The sequence below is a fragment of the Dipodomys merriami genome, unplaced genomic scaffold (genome assembly GCF_024711535.1).
Source record: "Dipodomys merriami isolate MVZ:Mamm:240054 unplaced genomic scaffold, mDipMer1.0.p SCAF_34, whole genome shotgun sequence".
Taxonomy (NCBI): domain Eukaryota; kingdom Metazoa; phylum Chordata; class Mammalia; order Rodentia; family Heteromyidae; genus Dipodomys; species Dipodomys merriami.
Window position 1 is genome coordinate 17,109,365 of NW_027204937.1, and position 22,114 is coordinate 17,131,478.

At 39.8% G+C, this 22,114-nt stretch overlaps 1 protein-coding gene across 2 annotated transcripts in view; it reads right to left on the reverse strand.

Moving 5' to 3' along the window:
* The window catches only part of LOC138803476 (zinc finger protein Rlf-like), a 67,043-nt gene that overhangs the window by 5,726 nt on the left and 39,203 nt on the right, over positions 1 to 22,114 (reverse strand). For both annotated transcript variants that reach the window (XM_069987556.1, XM_069987557.1), the window contains 2 exons: positions 12,118 to 12,254; positions 1,828 to 1,969 (listed from right to left, as the gene is read on the reverse strand). In XM_069987556.1, coding sequence (XP_069843657.1) covers positions 1,828 to 1,969; positions 12,118 to 12,254 — 279 coding nt within the window. The remainder of the gene's footprint in view (positions 1 to 1,827; positions 1,970 to 12,117; positions 12,255 to 22,114) is intronic.

A 22,114-nucleotide genomic window follows, 5' to 3' on the forward strand; every position in this document is an offset into this window, starting at 1 on the left:
TTACCCACACAGGTTCCTTCTTGCTATATGGAATAGAAATATTTATCTAAGATTGGAATAGTTAGGTGGTAGAATATGGAATAGAAGAGAAGCGCTGATAAAAGGAACTTAGGTTTCTGACATAGGGAGCCAATAAAGCAACTGGGCCTATTTCCTTAGTTCAAGCCCCAGTACTTGCACATGCATACACAGGCGCACACATGCATATACCCACACTCACACACTAATCAAGCCAAGTGCTGGAAGCTATTTAGGAAGCTCCAGTCTGAGGATGAAGGTTCTGAGTTAGCCAAGGAAGACAAATCTGAGGGGCTCTTATCTCTAACAAAAAGTTGGAACTTAGCCAGGTGCCAATGGCTCATGCCTATAATTCTAGCTACTAAGGAGACAGATCTGAGGATAATGGTTCAAAGCTAGCAGGGGCAAGGAAAATGAGACTCTCATCTCCAATTAACCATCAGAAAACTGAAGTGGTGCTGTGGTAGAGTGCTTGCCTTGAGCTGAAGAGCTGAGGGACAGCGCAGAGTTCAAGCCCCATGATTGATAAAATAAAAAAGTTGGAACTGGAGGTATGACTCAAGTAGTAGAGCACCAACTATGAATGAAAAGCTAAGCCAAGTGAGAATACAAAACCCTGAATTCAAATCCCAGTACTAGTACAAAAAAACAAACAAAAACAAATGATCAGACTGGCACCAGTGAGCCACATCCAGCTACTTGGGAGGATGAGACTGCGAGAACTGCAGTTCACAGCTGAAACAGAAAAATTTTCAACCCATAGCTGGGCTTGTGGTATGCACATGTTATTCTAAACTACATGGGAAGTTGAGACTGGGAGGGTCAAGATTCCAGGCAAGCAAAGGCAAAAAAATCCTCAAGATTCCATCTCCATGGAGGGAAGACAAACACTAGATATGGTGGTATATGTTATCCCAAGACTACAAAATACATAAATTAGGCAAATCATAGTACAGGTATATGTCTGAGTAAGAAGCAAAACCTTATTCTATAAGTATTGAGTGAAAAATATGCTGAAGGCATGTCTCAGCCGTAGAGCACCAGCCCAGCAAGCCCTGAATTCAAACACTAGCACCATCAAAAAAAGAAAAAGAAATGGAAATGCAGTTCAAGTGTTAGGGTACTAGCCTTAAGTGAAAAAGCGAAGGGACCACACCTAAGCCACAGGTTCAAGTCCCAATAATAACACATACACATTATTAAAAAAAAGGAATAAGAAAAAAGGAGCCAGGCACTGGAGCTACTCAGCAGGTGAAAGCTGAGAAGTATGGTTTAAAGACAGCCTGGGCAGGCAACTCTTTTCTCCAAATAACCAGAAATGGAGCTTTTAGCTTAAGTGGTGGAGTGCTAGTCTTAAGTGAAAAAGCTAAATGACAGTGCCCAGGCTTTGAGTTCAAGACCCAGCATACACACGCACACATACACACACACACACGCGCGCGCGCGCGCGCACACACACACACACACACACACACACGGAACAAATTACCATCTAACTTATTTGAACAAAAATATGTTTTTGGTGATTTTTCTCCCACTTCTCTCCTTCCTATCTTCAATGGATAAGACTAAATATATTTCAAATAAATTATCAAGAATATGGAAAGTTACATTGGGAAGGGAGAGTACAGTACCAAAGATGAAAGTAAAACAAAAATAAAACTTTCTGCAAGAAACAGCTAGATAAGGCCACTTCCATATTTTATTAAACTCCAAATTTTTCCTCATCTAAGAGGAACTGCCTAACAATTTAGCACCTCACTTGTCTTCTGTCTTGCACAATCAACACAGAAAGCATAAATTACTCACTTCAGTTTGTATAACTCTAATCAAGCAAAACAAATGCTGCTGTGTTTTAGCTATGACACCAAACTGACGACAGCGTTCCAAAAACGTATCTAAAGAAGCATCAATTCTTCTTTGCAGTTTACTCCAAAAGAGAGTCAGTTCCCTATAAAGAAAAATAAGATTATGTCAAAATATTTAAATCAAGTGATATTTGCTGCTCCATTCCTAGCAATCTCATATTTTGGTTAATGAAAGCAACCCAACACTAGTGACAACAAGAACTAGATGAAAAGCTATGTATAATCAGTAAGGCTTCCTTCTCAAACTAGTAACTTTGTTACAAAACCTCCCAGAAAATTCTAATGTTTTTCTTCTTTGTGTTTAGAGGTAAATAAAAGCAAGACAATTGTATTTCCTTTATGGTATGTAGGATCTACCTTATTCTAAAAGGTGTTATACTTTACAGTAGCAATTAATTATAACGACTAAATTATACTGACCTACTGGGCAATAGATGTTCCAAGAACATCTATTCAGCTAATAAAATTTTATTTTTTAATTTATTTTTTATTTATTTTTATTTTTTGGTCAGTCGTGGGGCTTGAACTCTGGGCCTGGGCGTTGTCCCTCAGCTCTTCAGCTCAAGGCGAGCGCTCTACCACTTGAGCTACAGCGCCACTTCCGGTTTTCTGGTGGTTTATTGGAGATAGGAGTCTCACAGTCTCTCCTGCCCGGGCTGCCTTTGAACCGCGATTCTCAGATCTCAGCCTCCTGAGTAGCTAGGATTACAGGCGTGAGCCACCAGCGCCCGGCAAGCTAATAAAATTTTAGTAGCACACTTCTATATGCTGATCTCATGGAACCCTTCTTGGTCTGATGCTATATAGGAATACATTTTAGAATGTTTAAATACCATTAAAATAAGCAAAATGGCACTCCTGAGGGGGAGGGGGGAGAACAGAAATCCCACAAATATGAAAAAAAAGTGTTTCTTTTAAGTACAACTTTTGGGTGGGTTCCTTCCTTCCTTCCTTCCTTCCCTCCCTCCCTCCCTCCCTCCCTCCCTCCCTCCCTCCCTTCCTTCCTTCCTTCCTTCCTTCCTTCCTTCCTTCCTTCCTTCCTTTGTCAGTTGTGGGGCCTGGGTGCTGTCCCTCAGCTCTTCAGCTTTAGGCTAGTGCTCTACCACTTGAGCCACAGCGCCACTTCTGGCTTTTTTCTTTATGTGGTGCTGAGGAATTGCACCCAGGGCCTCATGCATGCAAGGCAAGCACTCTACCACTGAGCCACCTTCCCAGCCCTGGATACTATATCTCTGAAGTACTTTTCATTTAAGTACTTTTCATTATTGGTGCCAGTCTTGGAGCTTGAACTAAAGTCCTAGGCACTGACCCTGACTTTTTTGCTCAATGCTAGCATTCTAACTTGAGCCACATCTCCACTTCTGGTTTTTTGATGGTTAGAGATAAGAGTCTCATGGACTTTCCTGCCCAGACTGGCTTCAAACTACAATTCTCAGATTTCTTAGCCTGAGTAGCTAGGATTATAGGTGTGACCCACCAGCACCTGGCTAAACTTCACATTTTAAAAAAATAAGTTTTTAAGTTTTAAAACAGTAATATACTACTATTAACAAACTAAGAAGCAGAAAACAAATTCAAGTCTTAAAAAAACACACATGTTTACAGCATCTGCATGTCTATGTTTGCATGTTTATGCTACAGAATGGAACCCAGAACCTCACTGCATGTTTGACAACTGCTGTACTAATGGACCACAACTCCCAGCCAAAAAGCATCTATTTTTACAACACAGTGAAAATAAAATTTACTTTCTTATATTTAGTAAGAAGTAACTGTAGCTATCATAAAGTAAGATTTTTTTTTTGGTCAGTCCTGGATTTTGAATTCAGGGCCTGGGCATTGTCCCTGAGCTTCTTTTGCTCAAGGCTAGCAACACACACACACCCCTATATATATATATATAATTACAATAGCTAATAATTGTAAATTTGAGCAACAAGGAATAAATTTAGTTTAAAATGCCTTTAAATACTTGTATTAATTTACTTGCTGCTGTTTCACTAGTCAGAAGTGAAAAGCAAGAGAGGCCATTTTGGAAACAACCATCAGCCATACAAGTTGGATGACTTCACACTTTATTATTATTATTATTATTATTATTTTATTTATTTATTGCCGGTCCTGGTCCTTGGATTCAGGGCCCGGGTGCTGTCTCTGAGCCTTTTCATGCTCCACAGTGCCACTTCCAGCTTTTTCTGTTTATGTGGTACTGAGGGATTGAACCCAGGGTTTCATGCATGCTAGGCAAGCATTCTTTCTACCACTAAGCCATATTCCCAGCCCGATGACTTCTTTTTTTTTTTTTTAAATCAGTTATGGGGCTTGAACTCTGGGCCTGGGTGCTGTCCCTCAACTCTTTAGCTCAAGGTTAATGCTCTATCACTTGAGCAACAGCACCACTTCTGGTTTTCTGGTGGTTTATTGGAGATAAGAATCTCATGGGCCAGATGCCAGTGGCTCATGCCTGTAATCCTAGCTACGCAGGAGGCTGAGATCTGAGGATCACGGTTCAAAGCCAGCCTGGACAGCAAAGTCCGTGAGACTCTTATTTCCAATAAACCACCAGAAAACTGGAATTGGCGCTGTGGCTCAAGTGGTAGAGCTCTTGCCTTGAGATGAAGAGATGAGGGACAATGCTCAAGCCCATGACCAAAAAAAAGTCTCATGGACTTTCCTACCCGGGCTGGCTTTGAACCATGATTCTCAGATCTCAGCCTCAGGCATGAGCTACCAGTGCCCAGCTCCAATGACTTCATTTTTATACCCACAAGATTATTTTATTCAGATGTAAACATCCTTTTCTTTCTTTTTTCAGGGTACTGGGATTTGAACTTAGAGTCTCTGTATCGCTTAGCAGGCTCTCTACACTTAAGCTGTGTTCCCAAGCTCCTTTTTTTGTATTAATTCCAATAGGAACGGTTTTTATTTAAGCCTGGTGTTGGACCTCTATCTTCCTATCTATAGCTTCTCCTATAGCTGGAATTATTGGTGTGAGCTCACCAGCCCAGCTTCAAATTTAAGCAACTAAAATAAGAGAAACTTAAAAAAAAAAAAAGCACAAAATTCTAAAAATGAGCATGGCCCTGGGTTCTACCCCTAGAACTAAAAAGAAAAAAAAAAGTATATTACACACATTCATACTGCACACAAGTGTATGTATGTATGTATCTTATTTGAATAGAACAAATTCATCAAAACTAGTTAAACTTGATAAACAATGTCAACTATCCAAAATTCTCTACCTAGAGCTGGGTATGGTAGCATACCTGGTAGCATTCCAGGGTTCTGGAGGTTGAGACAGGATCATCATAGGTTTTAGGCAAGCCTAGGCTACATAGACCTTTTTTCTAAAAACACAAAACATCGCTAACTAGCTGAAGGTTTAAAGTTATCCCACATCTCTAGAGGTAAAAGGGCAGGTTGAAAATTTAGGTTTCTCAAATCAATTTTGAAATACTAAGTCAGAATGTGTAGGGCCTGATTTGGAACAAATCAAGTATTAAGTACTTCAGGCTTGGGCTGGGAAGGTGGCTCAGTGGTAGAGTGCTTGCCTTGCATGCATGAGGCCCTGGGTTCGATTCCTCAGCACCACATAAGCAAAAAGAAAAAAAAGCCAGAAGTGGCGCTATGGCTCAAGTGGTAGGGCGCTAGCCTTGAGTTGAAGAGCTGAGGGACAGCGCCCAGGCCCAGAGTTCAAGCCCCATGACCGGAACCAAAAAAAAAAAAAAAAAAAAAGTACTTCAGGCTTCATGTATTTTCCTTCCTCTTTCTGCCTTCCATGCTAGGGATGGAACACAGGGCCTCCCACATTAGGCAAGAGCTCTACACTGACCTATAGTTCCTATCAAGGCTCCATTATCTTAACTCCAAAAAAGCATGACTGAAAAAGAGCATTTTGGCTCAGTATGGTGCCTCATACCTGTGATACTAACTACTTGAACAGTAGAGATTAAGAAGATCCCAGTTCAGAGCCAGCCTGGGAAAAAAGTTCACAAGACCCCATTCTCACCAAATAAAAATCTACATATATGGTGGCACAGGCCAGTTATCCTATCTACCATGGGAAGTATGACCAGGAGGAACACAGTCCAGACCGGCTCTGGTGTAAATCAAAAAGCCTATTCCATATAAATAAGCAAAAAGTTCTAGGTAGCTGAAGTGGAGTGCCTGCCTAGAAAACTCAAAGCTCTAGAGGCTGGGAAGTTGGCTCAGTGGTCAAGTGCTTGCCTTGCATGCATGAGGCCCTGGGTTCGTCTCCTGGGCACCACATAAAGCAGAAAATGTCGGAAGTGGCACTGTGGCTCAAGTGGTAGGCCTGGAGCTGAAGAGCTAAGGGACAGAACCCAGGCCCAGAGTTCAAGCCCAGGACTGGGGAAAAAAAAAAACCCCAAACCCCCCAAAAACCTTCAGTCCTAACCCCCCCCAAAGGAGCATTTTACTATGTATTACGTATTTCTGTAACTACTTTATAGTTCCAGAGCAATGAATTAAAACTATTATTATCCATCCAATATAAATGTAACAGTATGCTAGGATTGATTATATTCAAGTTATTTCAATTCAAATCTGTATAATGGAACAATGAAATCACCAGTCAACAGTGATAACAATCTGTTGGATCACACACACACTAGGACAAATCCTTTTTCATATGCTTCAGTGATGCAAGTATTATTAAAAGACAGTGAAAGTGGCTGGACTGCAATGGCTCATGCCCATAATCCTAACTACTCTGAGGATCACTGAAGCTAGCCCTGGCAATGAAAGGTCATCAAACTCTTATTTCCAATTAACCATCAAAAAGCCAGAAATGGAGCTGTGGCTCAAGTAGTAGAGCCTTGAATAAAAAAACTCAGGGACAGCAGCCAGACCCTGAGTTCAAGCACCTGCACTAGCACATTTGGACACACACACACGCGCACACGCGCGCGCACACACACACACACACACACACACACACACACACACACACACACACACACACACACACACGCGCGCGCGCGCGCGCGCGTGCGTGCGCGCCAGGCACTGGTAGAGCTCTTGCCTATAATCCTAACCACTCAGGAGGCTGAGATCTGAGAACCACTGTTCAAAGCTAGACTAGGCAATAAAGTCCCCTGTGAGACTCCAATAACCACTCAAAAACTGGAAGTAGAGCTGTGGATCAAAGTGGTACAGCACTAGCCTTGAGCAAAGGAGTTTAGGGACAGCACCCAGACCTGGAGTTCAAGGCCTATAACCGACAAAAGAAAAGAAAAGAAAAATAACAAAAACGTTTCTATTGTACGCATGCTTCCAATGTTCAGATGACCTATAAATTAGATTTGTAATTCAGAAAATCTACACCTTCAAATTAACCCATTAGCTATCTTGAATAAATTATAAACAAATTTATAAAAATTAAATATGTCACAGTGAAATCCAGAATTTAAGTATTTTAGTAAAACAAAGATAATGGAATAAGCATACTTGAAAGAAGGCTACAATATAATTGATTCTCACAATTTTCTTACCAAATTTTTTCCTATAAAATTTGATTAAAGGGCTGGGATGGTGGCTCAGTGGTAGAATGCTTGCCTAGCATGCATGAAACCCCAGGTTTGATTCCTCGGTATCACATAAACAGAAAAAGCTGGAAGTGGCTCTGTGGCTCAAGTGATAGAGCACTAGCCTTGAGCAGAAAGAAGCTTGGGGACAGTACCTAGGCCCTGAGTTCAAGCCCCAGGACTTGCAAAAAAAAAAAAAAAAAGAAGAAGAAGATTAAATAAAATACATATGCTGGTCTTTACCATACGCTAGTGACAGGACTATGAATTAAACATACATGATCTTGGTATATCATACTCCAGTTGGGACAGAATATGACATGCAAATACATCTTAAGAAATAAAATGTAAGCCGGTGCAGTGGCTCACCACTGAAATCCAAGTTTTAATCACTTGTGAGGCTAAGATCAAGAGGACTGCTGTCCAAGGCCAGGCTGTGTAAAAGTTTACAAGTCCCATTCTCAGTTAAAAAAGATGCTGGGCCTATCTGATGTCATCCCAACTATAGTGGGAAGCATAAATAAGATCACAGTCCATGCAGGCTCAGGCCTGTAATCCTAGCTACTTTGGAATCTGAGATCTGAGGATCACAGTTCAAAGCCATCTGGGCTGAAAATTCATGAGATTTGTACTGCCAAATTAACTACTAAAAAGCTAGAAGTAGAGCTGTGAAGCTGTGATTCATGTCTTGAGCAAAAAAGCTAAAGCCCCAGTTCAAGCCCCAGTACCGGCACAAAACAAAACAAAAAGCATAGGTGTAAGGCCTTGAGTTCAAACCCTAGTACTACCAAAACTAAACAACAAAGAAACCAAATGTTCAACATACGAAAATTTAAGTTTAGAGATATTACAGAAAGCAAGGGCCAGCCAAATGCTTACTGAAAGCTTACTGTAGAGGCCTGAAAACTTCTAGACTTCCAAATCAATAAATTGATAATTCAATGTATAATTATAATTGTTTGTACAGTAGCAACAATAATTACACATGAATTAATACATCAACATTCAAAATGGTTACTTTATTACTTGCATGGCTATTACATTACTATTGCCAGATACCTAAATGCTACACGGTATGCATGCTTGTAATACTTGATTTTTTTCAGATAGCAAAAATCTAATGAAGTTAATGAATAAGCTAAGTGATATATATATATATATATACATATATATATATATTTGCACATATATATATATATATATATATATATATATTTTTTTTTTTTTGGTGGTACTGGGCTTTGAACAAAGGTAGGTACTCTACTACGTAAGCCACACCCTCAGCTAACTTTGCTTTCAGTTTTCCAAACAGGGTCTCATTATGCCCTGGCCAGTCTGGACTACAAACAGTATTTATGTTTCCCACCTAGCTGGAATAACAAGCGTGTACTCTACATCCAGTTTTTATTAGTTGAGATGAGGCCTCATTATAACTTTATGCCTAGGCTAGAACTATACATGTCCTGATTTCTACCTCTCAGATAGAACAGAATTATAGGTGTGAGCTACTAGGGCTAGCTTGTTTTAAGAATGATACAGCAGCTGGGAGCTAGTGGCTCACACCTGTTAATCCTAGCTTCTCAGGAGGTTGAGATCTGGGGAGCATGGTTTGAAGCCAACCTGGGCAGGAAAGTCTATGAGAAATTCTTATCTCCAATAGACTATTCAGAAAAAAAAGGCTGGAAGTAGCACTGTGACTCAAGTGGCAGAGCACTAGCCCTGAGCAAAAGAAGCTCAGAGACAGTACCTAGGCACTGAATGCAAGCCCCAGAATAGGATGGTGGGGTGGGGGTGGGGGAATATAGCAAGTTTTTTAAAAACCTATTATGGTTTATAGATATCTCAGATGGAAGTTTCTGAAAGCAAAAATTGTTCTGAGTAATGAGTACATAGTCTAGATTCCAAATATTATCTTCAATGGTGATTAAATTTAAGACTGATAATTCTTACAGGCGGAGGTGGAGAATGTCTGGCCCTCAGGCCTATGAAGCCCGAAAAATCAGGGCAGGACAGACACAGTCTTCCCACTTCTCATCAGCTGCCTATAGCCGTCTGCCTATGATGATAATTTTTCATGTTAATCAAATTATGTTACAAACATCCAGATGGCTTAGCAGAAAAAAGGTTTCCCTCTCCTGTAAGAAATAAATTCTAGGATATGTTTTAAAATAAATAAGACTTCCTTTAACAAATATTCCTTATGTCCTTTTCCTAAGTAAGAAAACCTTCAGCACAACAAAAGAATCACCTTATTTGAACAGAATTTCTAGAATTAACTCTCTCTGGTAAAATGCATTATTTTATGTAATGACTACTCTACCTCTAATATCCCTCTACCCCCCACCCTCCAAAAAAAGCCTTTGGGAATAATAGGTAACTATAATTTTCTTTCCTTTACTCATGGATCCTCAGAAGGCAAGAGGGAAATCTCTATTAATCATTTCCTATTACAAGGAAACAACATCATCCTGAAGCTTACTAACAATTGTCAGAGTGATGAAAAACAATTATAGCACTATAAAAGGGAACTTGTATTAAAGGAATTGTATGAATGTAAAAGGAATTGTATGAATGTATTTTGTAAATTATTTATAATCTAATCTACAGTACATTCCATATATGACTTATCTGTATTAAAATTTTCAATATAACAGATATTATTTTTCAGTAACAATGAAATCAATTTAAATACAAGAAAAATTGAAGTCTGATCCTGAACTAAGTATATTTGTTTTAAAGGTAAAATCTCTCATCTCCAGATTTCTTGATTTAGTTACCAAAGATCTTGATGATACTTAACAAATCATTTTACTTATATCATCTCTTTATTTGGTAAAGATATTGATAAGATATATTAAGTCCTAACCTACTATCCTCCTCATCTTAAGAGGTATATGGTATAATGGACTGAAGGGAAACATTGAATCAGGAAGCAAAGAACTTAGGCCTGAATCTTGGCTTTATTACTTTAGCTGAGACTCTGGGCAATCAAGAGATTTTTCTGATCATTATGATTCTCTATAATCCCCTACTGCCTATCTGATGTGCAATGATTATTATAAAGATTGGGCAAGATAATTTATAGCACACAAATAATATTTCAGTATAAGATAGTAAACAAAAAGAAATACAGTATCTGGGCACCTGTGGCTCATGCCTGAAATGCTAGCTACTCAGGAGGCTGAGATCTAAGGATCTCAGGCAGGATCTCAGCCAGCCCAGGCAGGAAAGTCCTAAGACTTTTATCTCCAATTAACCACAAAAAGCCAGAAGTAGTAGAGCTGTGGCTCAAGTGACAGAAGGCTAGCCTTGAGCAAAAAAAGTTCACAGACAGCTCCTAAGCCCTGACTTCAAGTCCCAGGACTGCCACAAATGCATGCACAAAAAAAAAAAAATACAGTAACATATAAAACAGTAATGAAAAGCTAGGTAGTCATAGGAAAACAGTGGGAGATAAACAGGTTTAGAAAAACTCAGAACTCTCTTATCACAATTACGCAAATCCAACCCATTCAAACTACTTCCTCCCTGGGTACGTCTCTTACATATTCTTTTTTTTGTCAGTCATAGGGTCTGAACTCTGGGCCTGGGTGCTGTCCCTGTTCTTCAGCTCAAGGATAGCACTCTACCACTTGAGCCACAGTGTCACTTCCAGCTTTTTTCTGCTTATGTGGTGCTGAGGAATTGAACTCAGGGCCTCATGTATGCAAAGGAAGCACTTTACCACTGAGCCACCTTCCCAGTCCCCTCTTACATACTCTTGCATATAGGAAGCACCTTTCTTTAATATATAGCCTTAACCACATCACAATACTGATGATAAGTTATATTTTAGAGATTTCCTATTTTTTAGGAATAAATTGAAACCAAAATAATGTAATTTTATTTATTATTTAGGTGCCAGTATTAGGGCTTCAACTCAAGGCCTCAAGCTTTTGCTTATTAGCCTTTTCCACTTTAGGCTATCACTCTACTACTTTAGCCAAGTTCCAGCTTTTTGATAGTTAATTGAGATAAAGAGTTTCAAGGATCTGTCTGCCCACTTTGGTCTGGACCTGGATCCTCAGATCTCAGTTTCTTGTATAGCTATGCTTTCCTTTGTTTGCAAATATGAACCAGAAACCTACATAAATCAATCCTTTTCATTAGTGAGCTTCCTAATAACAAGTCATTAAGAGAAAATACTAAAAAATGTAAGGGAAAATAGTCTAACACCTAAATGACTTTTTTTTTTTTTTTTTTTTTTTTTGTCGGCAGTGGGGCTTGAACTCTGGGCCTGGGCACTGTCCCTCAGTTCTTCAGCTCAAGGCGAGCGCTCTACCACTTGAGCTACAGCGCCACTTCCGGTTTTCTGGTGGTTTATTGGAGATAGGAGTCTCACGGTCTCTCCTGCCCGGGCTGGCTTTGAACCGTGATCCTCAGATCTCAGCCTCCTGAGTAGCTAGGAGTACAGGCGTGAGCCACCAGCGCCCGGCAAATGACTCATATTTTTATCTTTAAGGTAGGAGACCTTGGAGTCAACAATAATTTAAGGATGATCAAGGAGAACTATTTACCCTTTCTTGACTAGGAAGAAATATTTTTATTTAAATGATTTTGTTTGGAAGCAAGGTTTTATTCAAATAAACCCTAAATGCTATGCTATAAACTAACAAACAATGTACATACAAACTAAATATACTTACCAAGAACAATATACACTTGCTGTTTGGAGCTGCTGGGTAAGATAAGTCGTACAAAGAACAAATGCTGTGTTATCCTGACCCTCAGATTCCAGATTACATATGATGTCTAGTATTTCCTTGCAGTCCACCTTTGCAATCTATCAAAAATGAGATGACTAAGTTAAAAAGAAAATGGTAACTTTTCCTGTAAACTTTATGTAATGTGAAACTTCTTTACAACATTTTCTATCTTTCATAACTGATAAGGCAAGAATTATAATTTTCTTGTACTGACTAATGGCTGAATAGCATGACATGAGTATTTAATATCCAAAATTATTAAGACAAGAAAGGAACAAAGAATTTATAAGGAAGTTCCTTTACATTTGCAATACAGACATAAACACTATGCATTAAAAAAATTATACAGGAACATTGCTACCATATAATACAGTCAAATCAAACATAATAACCTAGTTAGTTTCATATGAAGTATCATCCCCCCTTACTTCCCCAGTCCACTAAGAATTAAACCTAGAGTCTCACACATGCTTGAAAAGTACTCTACAACTGAGCCTACATCTCAAACCCTTACTGCCTTTCTAATTATAGTTTGAGACAGGGTTCCTCTAAAGTGCCTGATAGGCTTTGAATTTGCAATCTCTTGCCTAAGCCTCCTGGGCAACTGAGATTCAGGGTTGTCTTCCCCCACCCCCCTTTCTTTTCCTTCTCAATTTTATTCTGGTTACAGATAGTAAAATACCTGGTTTACCCAAACTCCCAGTAAAGACCCAAAGGAAACCAGTTCAAAGAACCACTGTCTGAGCATGGCTAAAAAAACATGGTAATCTTGTAGCAAGCCAGGCACAAGTGGCTCAAGCCTGTAATCCTAACTATTCAGGAGTGTGAGATCCGAGGATACTGGTTTGAAGCCAGTCTTGGGCAGGAAATCCTTGAGAATTTTTATCTCTAATTAACCAGCAAACAGACCGGAGGTAGACTCAAGTAGTAGAGTAAAGCTTTAAATTCAAGCCCTGTTATCAACAAAAGAAAAAAAAATGGAAGGGGCTGGGGATTTAGCTCAATGGAAGAGCACTTGCTTGGTAAATGCAAGGCCCTGAGTTTAGTCCTCAGCTCTGGGGGGGAAAAATGGAAAAAGAAAAACCAAGTATTTGGGGCATGATAGAATGAATGTAAATCTAGTGGAATGGCCTATGCTACTGGCTATAAATATATGCAAAGTAAGTGAGTTCTTGTGATGGAAGGTTACACAAAAAACCCTACCATGAACTAGTCCCACTGAATAGAAACTGATGCAAGGAAAACATGTTAACAATAAATACGTCTATAAAAAGGCTAGGCTGCCAGGCATTGGTGGCTCATGCCTGTAATCCTAGCTACTCAGGAGACTGAGATCTGAGGATCATGGTTCAAAGCCAGTCCAGGCAGGAAAGGCCACAAGACTCTTATCTCCAGTAAACTACTCAGAAAAAACCGTAAATGGTGCTGTGGCTCAAGTGGTAGCTATACTTGTGCAAAAGCTCAGGGACAGTGCCTAGGCCTAGAGTTCAAGCCCCAGGATGGCTATGCCCTCCCCCCCCAAAAAAGGGGGGGCTATGTGCTAATGGATCATACTTGTAATCCTAACTACTCAGGAGATCAGAGGATTTCAGTTCAAGCCAGCCCAGGGAAAAAATTCCCTAAGACTCTTACTTCCAATTAACAAGCATAAGACTAGAAGGTGAGTTGTGACTCAAGTCATAGAGTACCGGCCTTGAGCATAAAAGGCTAGGTAGGCCCTGAGTTCAAGCTCCATGATTACATAAAAACACAAAAAGTAAATAAATAACTGGAAAAATACAGGTAAATTAAAACTTTTAAGACCTCACTAGTAGTATAAAATGATTACACTAATTGGTGCACTAAATTTTTTTAAATAAATTTTTTTTATTGTGAAAATACCGTACAGGGGCTGGGAAGGTGGCTCATGAGGCCCTGGGTTCGATTCCTCAGCACCACATAAGCAAAAAGAAAAAGCCAGAAGTAGCACTGTGGCTCAAGTGGTAGAGTGCTAGCCTTGAGCTGAAGAGCTGAGGGACAGGGCCCAGAGTTCAGGCCCCACGACCGGACTCCCCCGCAAAAAAATACTGTACAGAGGGGTTACAATTACACAAGCAAGGTAATGAGCACATTTCTTATCAAGCATTGTTGCCTCTTCCTTTGTTTCCCCTTACTATCCCTGCCCTCCCATTTCCACCCCCTCCGAGTGCACTAAATCTTGCACTGAAAAAAAAAAAAAATCAAACAAATGCTACAAAACACTTTTTAAAATAATAAAACGAAGGCTGCTGACAAGCTTTTGAATTTTTCACTGAGAATCTAGGAAAAGAACTTACACTTAATATACTGAAATAACGTGGGTTCTAGTGGTTTATGCCTGTAATCCTAGCTATTCAGGAGGCTGAGATCTAAAGATTGTGGTTTGAAGCCAGTCTGGGCAAGAAAGTCCATGAGACTTTCATCCCTAATTAACTTCCAAAACGCCAGAAGTGGAGCTGTAGCTCAAGTGGTGGAGTACTACCTTTGAGCAAAAAAACTTAGGGAAAGTGCCCAGGCCCTGAGTCTAAGCCCTAGGAACAGCACCAAAACAAAAACAAAAACAAAAACCCAAATACCAAAAACCCTGAAAAATCTTCTGTTCCTAAATATGACTCCTAGCACTAGTGCTTCCGTTTTATAGCTGTTAAGAAAGTACATATATTCTACAAGATTAATATATCAATTTCTGCAAAAAAGGAAGGTAGACATTTGCTAGGGATAGGATTACAGATCAATCTATACAGTATTACCATCTAAACAAATTAAGTCTTCTGGTTCATGAAAATGGAATACTCTAACCCTTTCCTAGTTTTTATTGTTTATATTTATTTTTTCTACTGCTGATGACAAAATAGGGCAGGCAAGTGAGCTGAGTGAGCTTCACTTCTAGCTTCCAGCTTCATTTATTTAGATCTCTAATTTCTTTTAGCAGCATTTTATAATCTTTAGGGCATAAGTCCCCCCCCCCAACTTACTCCCAGCCACGCATGATGATGAATGCCCATGATCCCAATCCCAGCATTCAAGTTTGAGGCTACTCTGGACTACATATGGAGTCAAAATGTGTGTGTGTGTGTGTGCGCATGTGTGTGTGTGTGTTGATGGTGAATGCCCATGATCCCAATCCCAGCATTCAAGTTTGAGGCTACTCTGGACTACATATGGAGTCAAAATGTGTGTGTGTGTGTGTGTGTGTGTGTGTGTGTGTGTGTGTGTGTGTGTGTGTGTGTGTGTGTGTGTGTGTGTGTGTGTGTGTGTGTGTGTGTGTGTGTGTGTGTGTGTGTGTGTGTGTGTGTGTGTGTGTGTGTGTGTGTGTGTGTACCTATATGAACTAGTATTGCAGTACAGATCAGTGTGTGTGTGTGTGTGTGTGTGTGTGTGTGTGTATACCTATATGAACTAGTATTGCAGTACAGATCTGTAAGGATCTTTTTTTTTTTTTTGGCCAGTCCTGGGACTTGAACTCAGGGTCTGGGTACTTTCCCTGAGCTTCTTTTGGCTCAAGGCTAACGCTCTACCACTTGGCCACAGCGCTACTTCTGGCTTTTTCTGGTATGTGGTACTGAGGAATTGAACCCAGGGCTTGATACATGCTAGGCAAGCACTCTACCACTAAGCCACATTCCCAGACCCTGGGAGGATCTTTTAAGTGTGTGTATTTTTAATTTTTTTTTTTTTTGGCCAGTCCTGGGCCTGGAACTCTGGGCCTAGGTGCTGTCCCGGAGCGCCTTTGGGTCAATACTAGCTCTCTAACACTTGAGCCACACCACTACTTCTTCCTTTTTCTGTGATTAATTGAAGATAAGAGTCTCATAGTCTTTCCTGCCTGGGCTGGCTTTGAACTGTGATCCTCAGATCTCAGCCTCCTGAGTAGCTAGGATTACAAGTGTAAGCTACCAGTGCCTGGCTCATATTTATTTATTTATTTATTTATTTGGTCTGGTCATGGGGCCTGAACTCTGGGCCTGGGCGCTGTCCCTCAGCTCTTCAGCTCAAGGCTAGCACTCTACCACTTGAGCCACAGCGCCACTTCCGGCTTTTTAAAAATTTTTTCTGCTTATGTGGTGCTGAGGAATCGAACCCAGGGCCTCATGCATGCAAGGCAAGCGCTCTACCACTGAGCCATCTTCCCAGCCCTCATATTTATTTTTTTGTCTTGAATTAAATTCCATTCCAAAAAAAAAAAAGAAAAAGTTTGCAACTTTTGTATATACTTGGCCCAGGTAAGACTGGTAAAAATATAAAAGGCTTCCTTTTTTAGTTTTGAAACTGAGAGTATATACAAGATAAAGTGCCATGATGTCTTCAATTTTTAAATAGTTCAGGAAAAAAAGCTAAGTAAAGCAAATGGCAAAGATAGTTTTCAAATGTTGAACATAGGTATAAGCAAGGGTGAGGATTATTTTTTTTACATTAAAATATTTGAAAAAAATTAGGATGATTTGGAATAAAAATTCCCAGGTGCTCTTTTTTTTTTAATATTAAATAATGTCAAGGCAATAGTCAGGAACCATCATCTCAAAAACCAAAATTAACCAACTGAAAAAATAAAAGGAAGTCACTGATGTTTTTCTTTAAACTGTTATCTGAGAGAAACTAAAATGTCCTACTAGATTTTTCAAAATAATGTGTTATTTCATAATGATCCCTCTGCCCCACCCCAGTGAAACCACATATCCACCAAAATACAGACATAACCCATGAAAGTGAGACTTAGAAGTGAAATTCAGATGCATACTAAACCCTAGAAAGAAGTCCTACCACGCTGTTTAAAGAACTCTGAGCTGGGTACCAAAGGCTCACACCTATAATCCAAGCTACTCAGAAGGCTGAGATCTGAGGACTGTAGTTCAACGCCAGCCCAGGCAGGAAAGTCTGTGACTCTGATCTCCAATTAACCACCAGAAAACTGGAAGTGGTGTTGTGGCTCAAAATGATATAGTTGCGGGCTGGGAAGGTGGCTCAGTGGTAGAGCAGCTTGCCTTGCATGCATGAGGCCATGGGTTCGATTCCTCAGCACCACATAAGCAAAAAGAAAAAAAAAAAGCCGGAAGTGGCGCTGTGGCTCAAGTGGTAGAGCGCTAGCCTTGAGCTGAAGAGTTAAGGGACAGTGCCCAGGCCCAGAGTTCAGGCCCCATGACCGGACCCAAAAAAAAAAAAAAAAATGATATAGTTGCTATCCTTGCAGGGGCAGTATCCAGGTCCTGAGTTCAAATTCCCCACTACTAACCAAGACAAAACAAAACAAAACAACAACAACAAAAAACACCTCTGAGCTGAGTGTGGTAAGCCTAGCCCATTGCCTATAATCTTCGCACACAAGAGAGAATGCACACACATAGGATGGATGGTGAATTCAACTACAACTGGGACTATAGAGCTGAAACCCTGTATTAAACAACTGCAAAAAAAAATAAATAAACGCTCTAGATGTTAAAATACTTAAAAAGGTTAATCCTCAATTTCTTTACAATCTCATCCCTCCCCCCAATAATTGTAGGATGAAGTGAAATGCAAGTATTAAAGACTGTAATTTTAAATTCACTGATATTGTAACCATTTCTGGTTTAGGTTTCAATCTTGGTAATTTTTTTATTCTATCTATCCATCTATCCATCTATCCATCTATCTATCTATCTATCTATCTATCTATCTATCTCTATCTATCTATCTCTATCTATCTATCTATCTATCTCTATCTATCTATCTATCTATCTATCTCTATCTATCTATCTCTATCTATCTATCTATCTATCTATCTATCTATCTATCTCTATCTATCTATCTATCTATCTATCTATCTATCTATCTATCTATCTATCTATCTATCTATCTATCTATCTATCTATCTATCTATCTATCTATGGCTTCACCTCTGGGCTTGGGTGCTGTCCTGGAGCTCCTTTTGCTCAGGGCTAGTGCTCTACCACTAGAGCCACAGCTCTACTTCTGACATTTCTGGTAATTTAGTGGAGATAAGGATCTCACAGACTTTCCTGCCCAGGCTGGCTTCAAACCGTGATCCTCAGATCTGAGTTTCCTGAGTAGGATTATAGGCGTGAGCCCCTGGGAGCTTGGCTCTTATTCTTTGTTTTATATGTTGAAAATTTAATCTTTGCAAAGATTTCTTGCTTTAGTGAAGAAAACCAGAATCATTCACTTGACCATTGTAACTTTTAATAAAATCACATGTAAAATTAATAGCAATATCATTTCTCAAAATTCCATATAAATAAAATACTACAATCTAGAACCCCAGGACTATAAGATATTCTTCTGCTTTCTAGATGTACCTGATTTCTGACAGGCCTTTTTTTTTTTTTGTCGGAAATGGGATTTGAACTCTGGGCCTGGGAGCTGTCCCTCAGCTCTTCAGCTCAAGGCTAGCATTCTATCACTTGAACCACAGCACCACTTCAGGTTTTCTGAGTGGTTTATTGGCGATAAAAGTGTCACTGACTTTGCTGCCAGAGCTGGCTTTGAACCAAGATCCTCAGATCTCAGCCTCTGGAGTAGCTAGGATTACAGTTGTGAGCCACTGGTGCCCAGCTTGACAGGCCTTTTTATGATTCTGAATCCTGGCTTTCACATGACTCAGTCAATTAATCTCGATTGTATGTGTTTGGCAAAACTGTCCCCAGCAGAGGTTTCTCATTACAAACACCCATTACTGGGATACCCACAGGAGCCAACATACAAAGAACTTTTATTCCCAGCTGCTCCTAAAGATAATTTAACTCTTCTTGAGAAGAGAGCAGAAGCAAATGCCAAATATGTAACTAGGATACCTTAAAATAGCTGCTTTAAAGCTCCAACTGATGAACATCTAGTGACTAATATTATCCCAAAGTTGTCAATTGCAAGAGAAAGCATCACTGGATAAGAAATTAATTACCATATATACACACTCTTTAAAAATGTGTGCAATTAACCATCGGAAAATCGGAAATGGTGCCGTGGCTCAAGTGGTAGAGCACCAGTCTTAAGCACAAAAAAGCTCAGGGAGAGCACCACAGCTCTGAGTTCAAGCCCCATAACTGACCAAAATAAATAAAATTTGAGGTCCTCTTTCTCCCCACCCAACACATCTTACTTCTTACAGGATCAAAATACACATTCTGACCCAAGGAAGATTCTCTAGTGAGCTCCTGCAAAGAATACATTGATATCTATACTTTTGCTAACCAACAATTAACCTTAAGCCTTTCTTTCTTCTTTAATTTTTATTTTGTGTTTATGTGGTAGCCAGGAACTGAATTCTTCCTATAACTGTTTCTGACCAAACCCCTTCCCCCAAAACTAGCCACATACACTTCTGTAGTTGCCAATGCCTACTACAATGTTGGAAACAAAACAGGTTTTAAATAAACAAAAATTGAGAGATTAATGGGGAGGAATAAAATCCAGGGTGTAGCTACTTCTTTTGTTATGTCTCAGATACTGAGACTATTACACATCTTAATCTAAGTTTCCCAAACACAAAATATTACAGCCGCTACTAGGGATCAGTAGTCTATCTGCTTACTCTACCTGACACGGCAAATAGACACAGGTTTATCATTAATGCCTTATGTTTTTTTTTTATGAAAATGACGTTATAAAAGGCTAATTATCTCTGTGTACACCATGCAAAGCTTCTCTATCTAAATCTGTATTTTACCTCTGATCAGTCTTCTTGAGTGTGTCTCTTTAGTTACAGAATCTATATAGTGTCCATGATATATGCTAGGAACTGTGTTAGGGCTTTTGGTCTTGTATCTCTTTTGAACTATCTAGCCATTTGGTAATATAGTTACTATTGTTTTGGCAACTTTACAGATGAAGAAAAAGCAGCTACTTGTGCAAGGTTGGATGGCTAGTAGCTGTCAATGAAAGGATTTAAGCTTACATATTGTGACTAAAACATAACCTTCAGTCCCCAATTAATCCAATTAAGTAATCAGCCAGCCAAAAGGGAGTTTCAGAACTCTACAGCCAAGCTCATCATTTCTGAATGACCAGAAACAAATATAACTTGTGAAAAATCTTCAGATCAACAAATTTAAGACCGTTGCTGGAGAGAAACACTTTGTATTCAGCCTGGATACTAGATAATCAAGGAAGTGTAGGTAAAGAGAAAGGTTGATCAATGACAGACTCACTGGGTACTAGAGCAAGTAGTCAAAGTAGTTAGAAAGTCAGGATACTGTGCTACCCAAGTAAAAAACTGTTAAAGAGACAAAGTTGAAAAGTTATGTTAAGACATAATCTAAAAAGTCAACATCAGATTTAATGATATGATGAACTGGCAGAGGAAAATTTTCTTTTAGAATGCCTTAAAGACAGAAAAATGTTCAACAGCAGTTCAAGAAATAATGCTTAGAAGGCCAAGGGAGAAATTGGGCAGTGGCTAGGAGGGGAAGTAGGCTCTCAAGATTTATTTTTTCAAAATTTAAGAAGTTAATAAAAGGAGTTGGGAAGGTGGCTCAGAGGTAGAGTGCTTGCCTTGCATGCATGAGGCCCTGGGTTCTCAGCACCACATAAGCAGAAAAAGCCAGAAGGCTGAGGCTCACGTGGCAGAGTGCTGGTCTACAGCTGAAGAGCTGGGACAAGTGCCCAGGCCCAGAGTTCAGGCCCCACAACTGACAACAACAACAAAATAAGTTAATAAAAATGCTGATGAAGGGGCTGGGAAGGTAGCTCAGTGGTAGAGTGCTTGCCTTGCATGCATGAGGCCCTGGGTTCGATTCCACAGCACCACATAAGCAAAAAGAAAAAAAGCCAGAAGTGGTGCTGTGGCTCAAGTGGTAGAGCGCTAGCCTTGAGCTGAAGAGCTGAGGGACAGCGCCCAGGCTGAGTTCAGGCCCATGACCAGGCCAAAAAAAATAAAATAAAATGCTGATGAAAGAGGGCTAGGAAGGTGGCTTAGTGGTAGAGTGCTTGCCTAACAAGCATGAAGCCTGGGTTTGATTCCTCAGTACCACATAAACAGGGGGGAAAAAATGCTGATGAAAGAAAAACTGATAATATGATAGAGAAAAGGATAACTGCAGGTAGTATAGTGGCTCACACTTGCAATCCCACTACTAGAGAGGGTAAAGATCATGAATATAACAGTTCAAGGGATAGCTAGGGTAGAAGGTAATTATTGAGACCCAATCTCAACCAATAAGCCAGGTGATGGAGTCACATACCTCTGATTCCAGCTACTTGAGAGGATCACCATCTATGGTAAAGCCAGGCATTATTTCAAGACCCTATCTGAAAACTAATGGAATGAAGGTGTGGCTCAAGTCACAGAACACATGCTTAGTATATGGGAGGTCCTGAGTTCAAACCTCAGTATCATTTTTTAACTGTTGCAGCATTACTGGTAATCAATGCAATAGCCAGTAAAATCGGATAAGGAATTTCTTCCTTAACAAATGAGGAATTATGTATACGTGGATACAGAAGTAAACAGATGTTACAGAAGAAACTTTTTCTCTTGCAAATCCTTCACTTTCCACAGAAAAATAAAAGACAAGTTCATCAATAGAGAATTGCTAGATGGGGCAGAAAACAGTAAAATATAAGCTTGAAGATAAGGGACAAAGCCAAGAAACAGTAATCTGAAAGGATGGGAAAGTGGATGGAATAAAGAAATATAACTGATTTACTTAAAGTGAAATTAGTTGGAAGTTTTCTCCATTTAATTGGCCCTGTGCACACAAATCAATATAAAAAGTTGTGATTGGGCTGAGAAGTTGGCTCAGTGATAGAGCTCTTGCCTTGCATGCATGAAGTCCTGGGTTCGATTCCTCAGCACCACCTAAGCAGGAAAAAAAAGCCGAAAGTGGTGCTATGGCTCAAGTGGTAGCATGCTAGCCTTGAGCTGAGGGACAGCGCCCAGGCCCAGAGTTCAGGCCCCACGACCAGACCAAAAAAAAAAAAAAAAAAG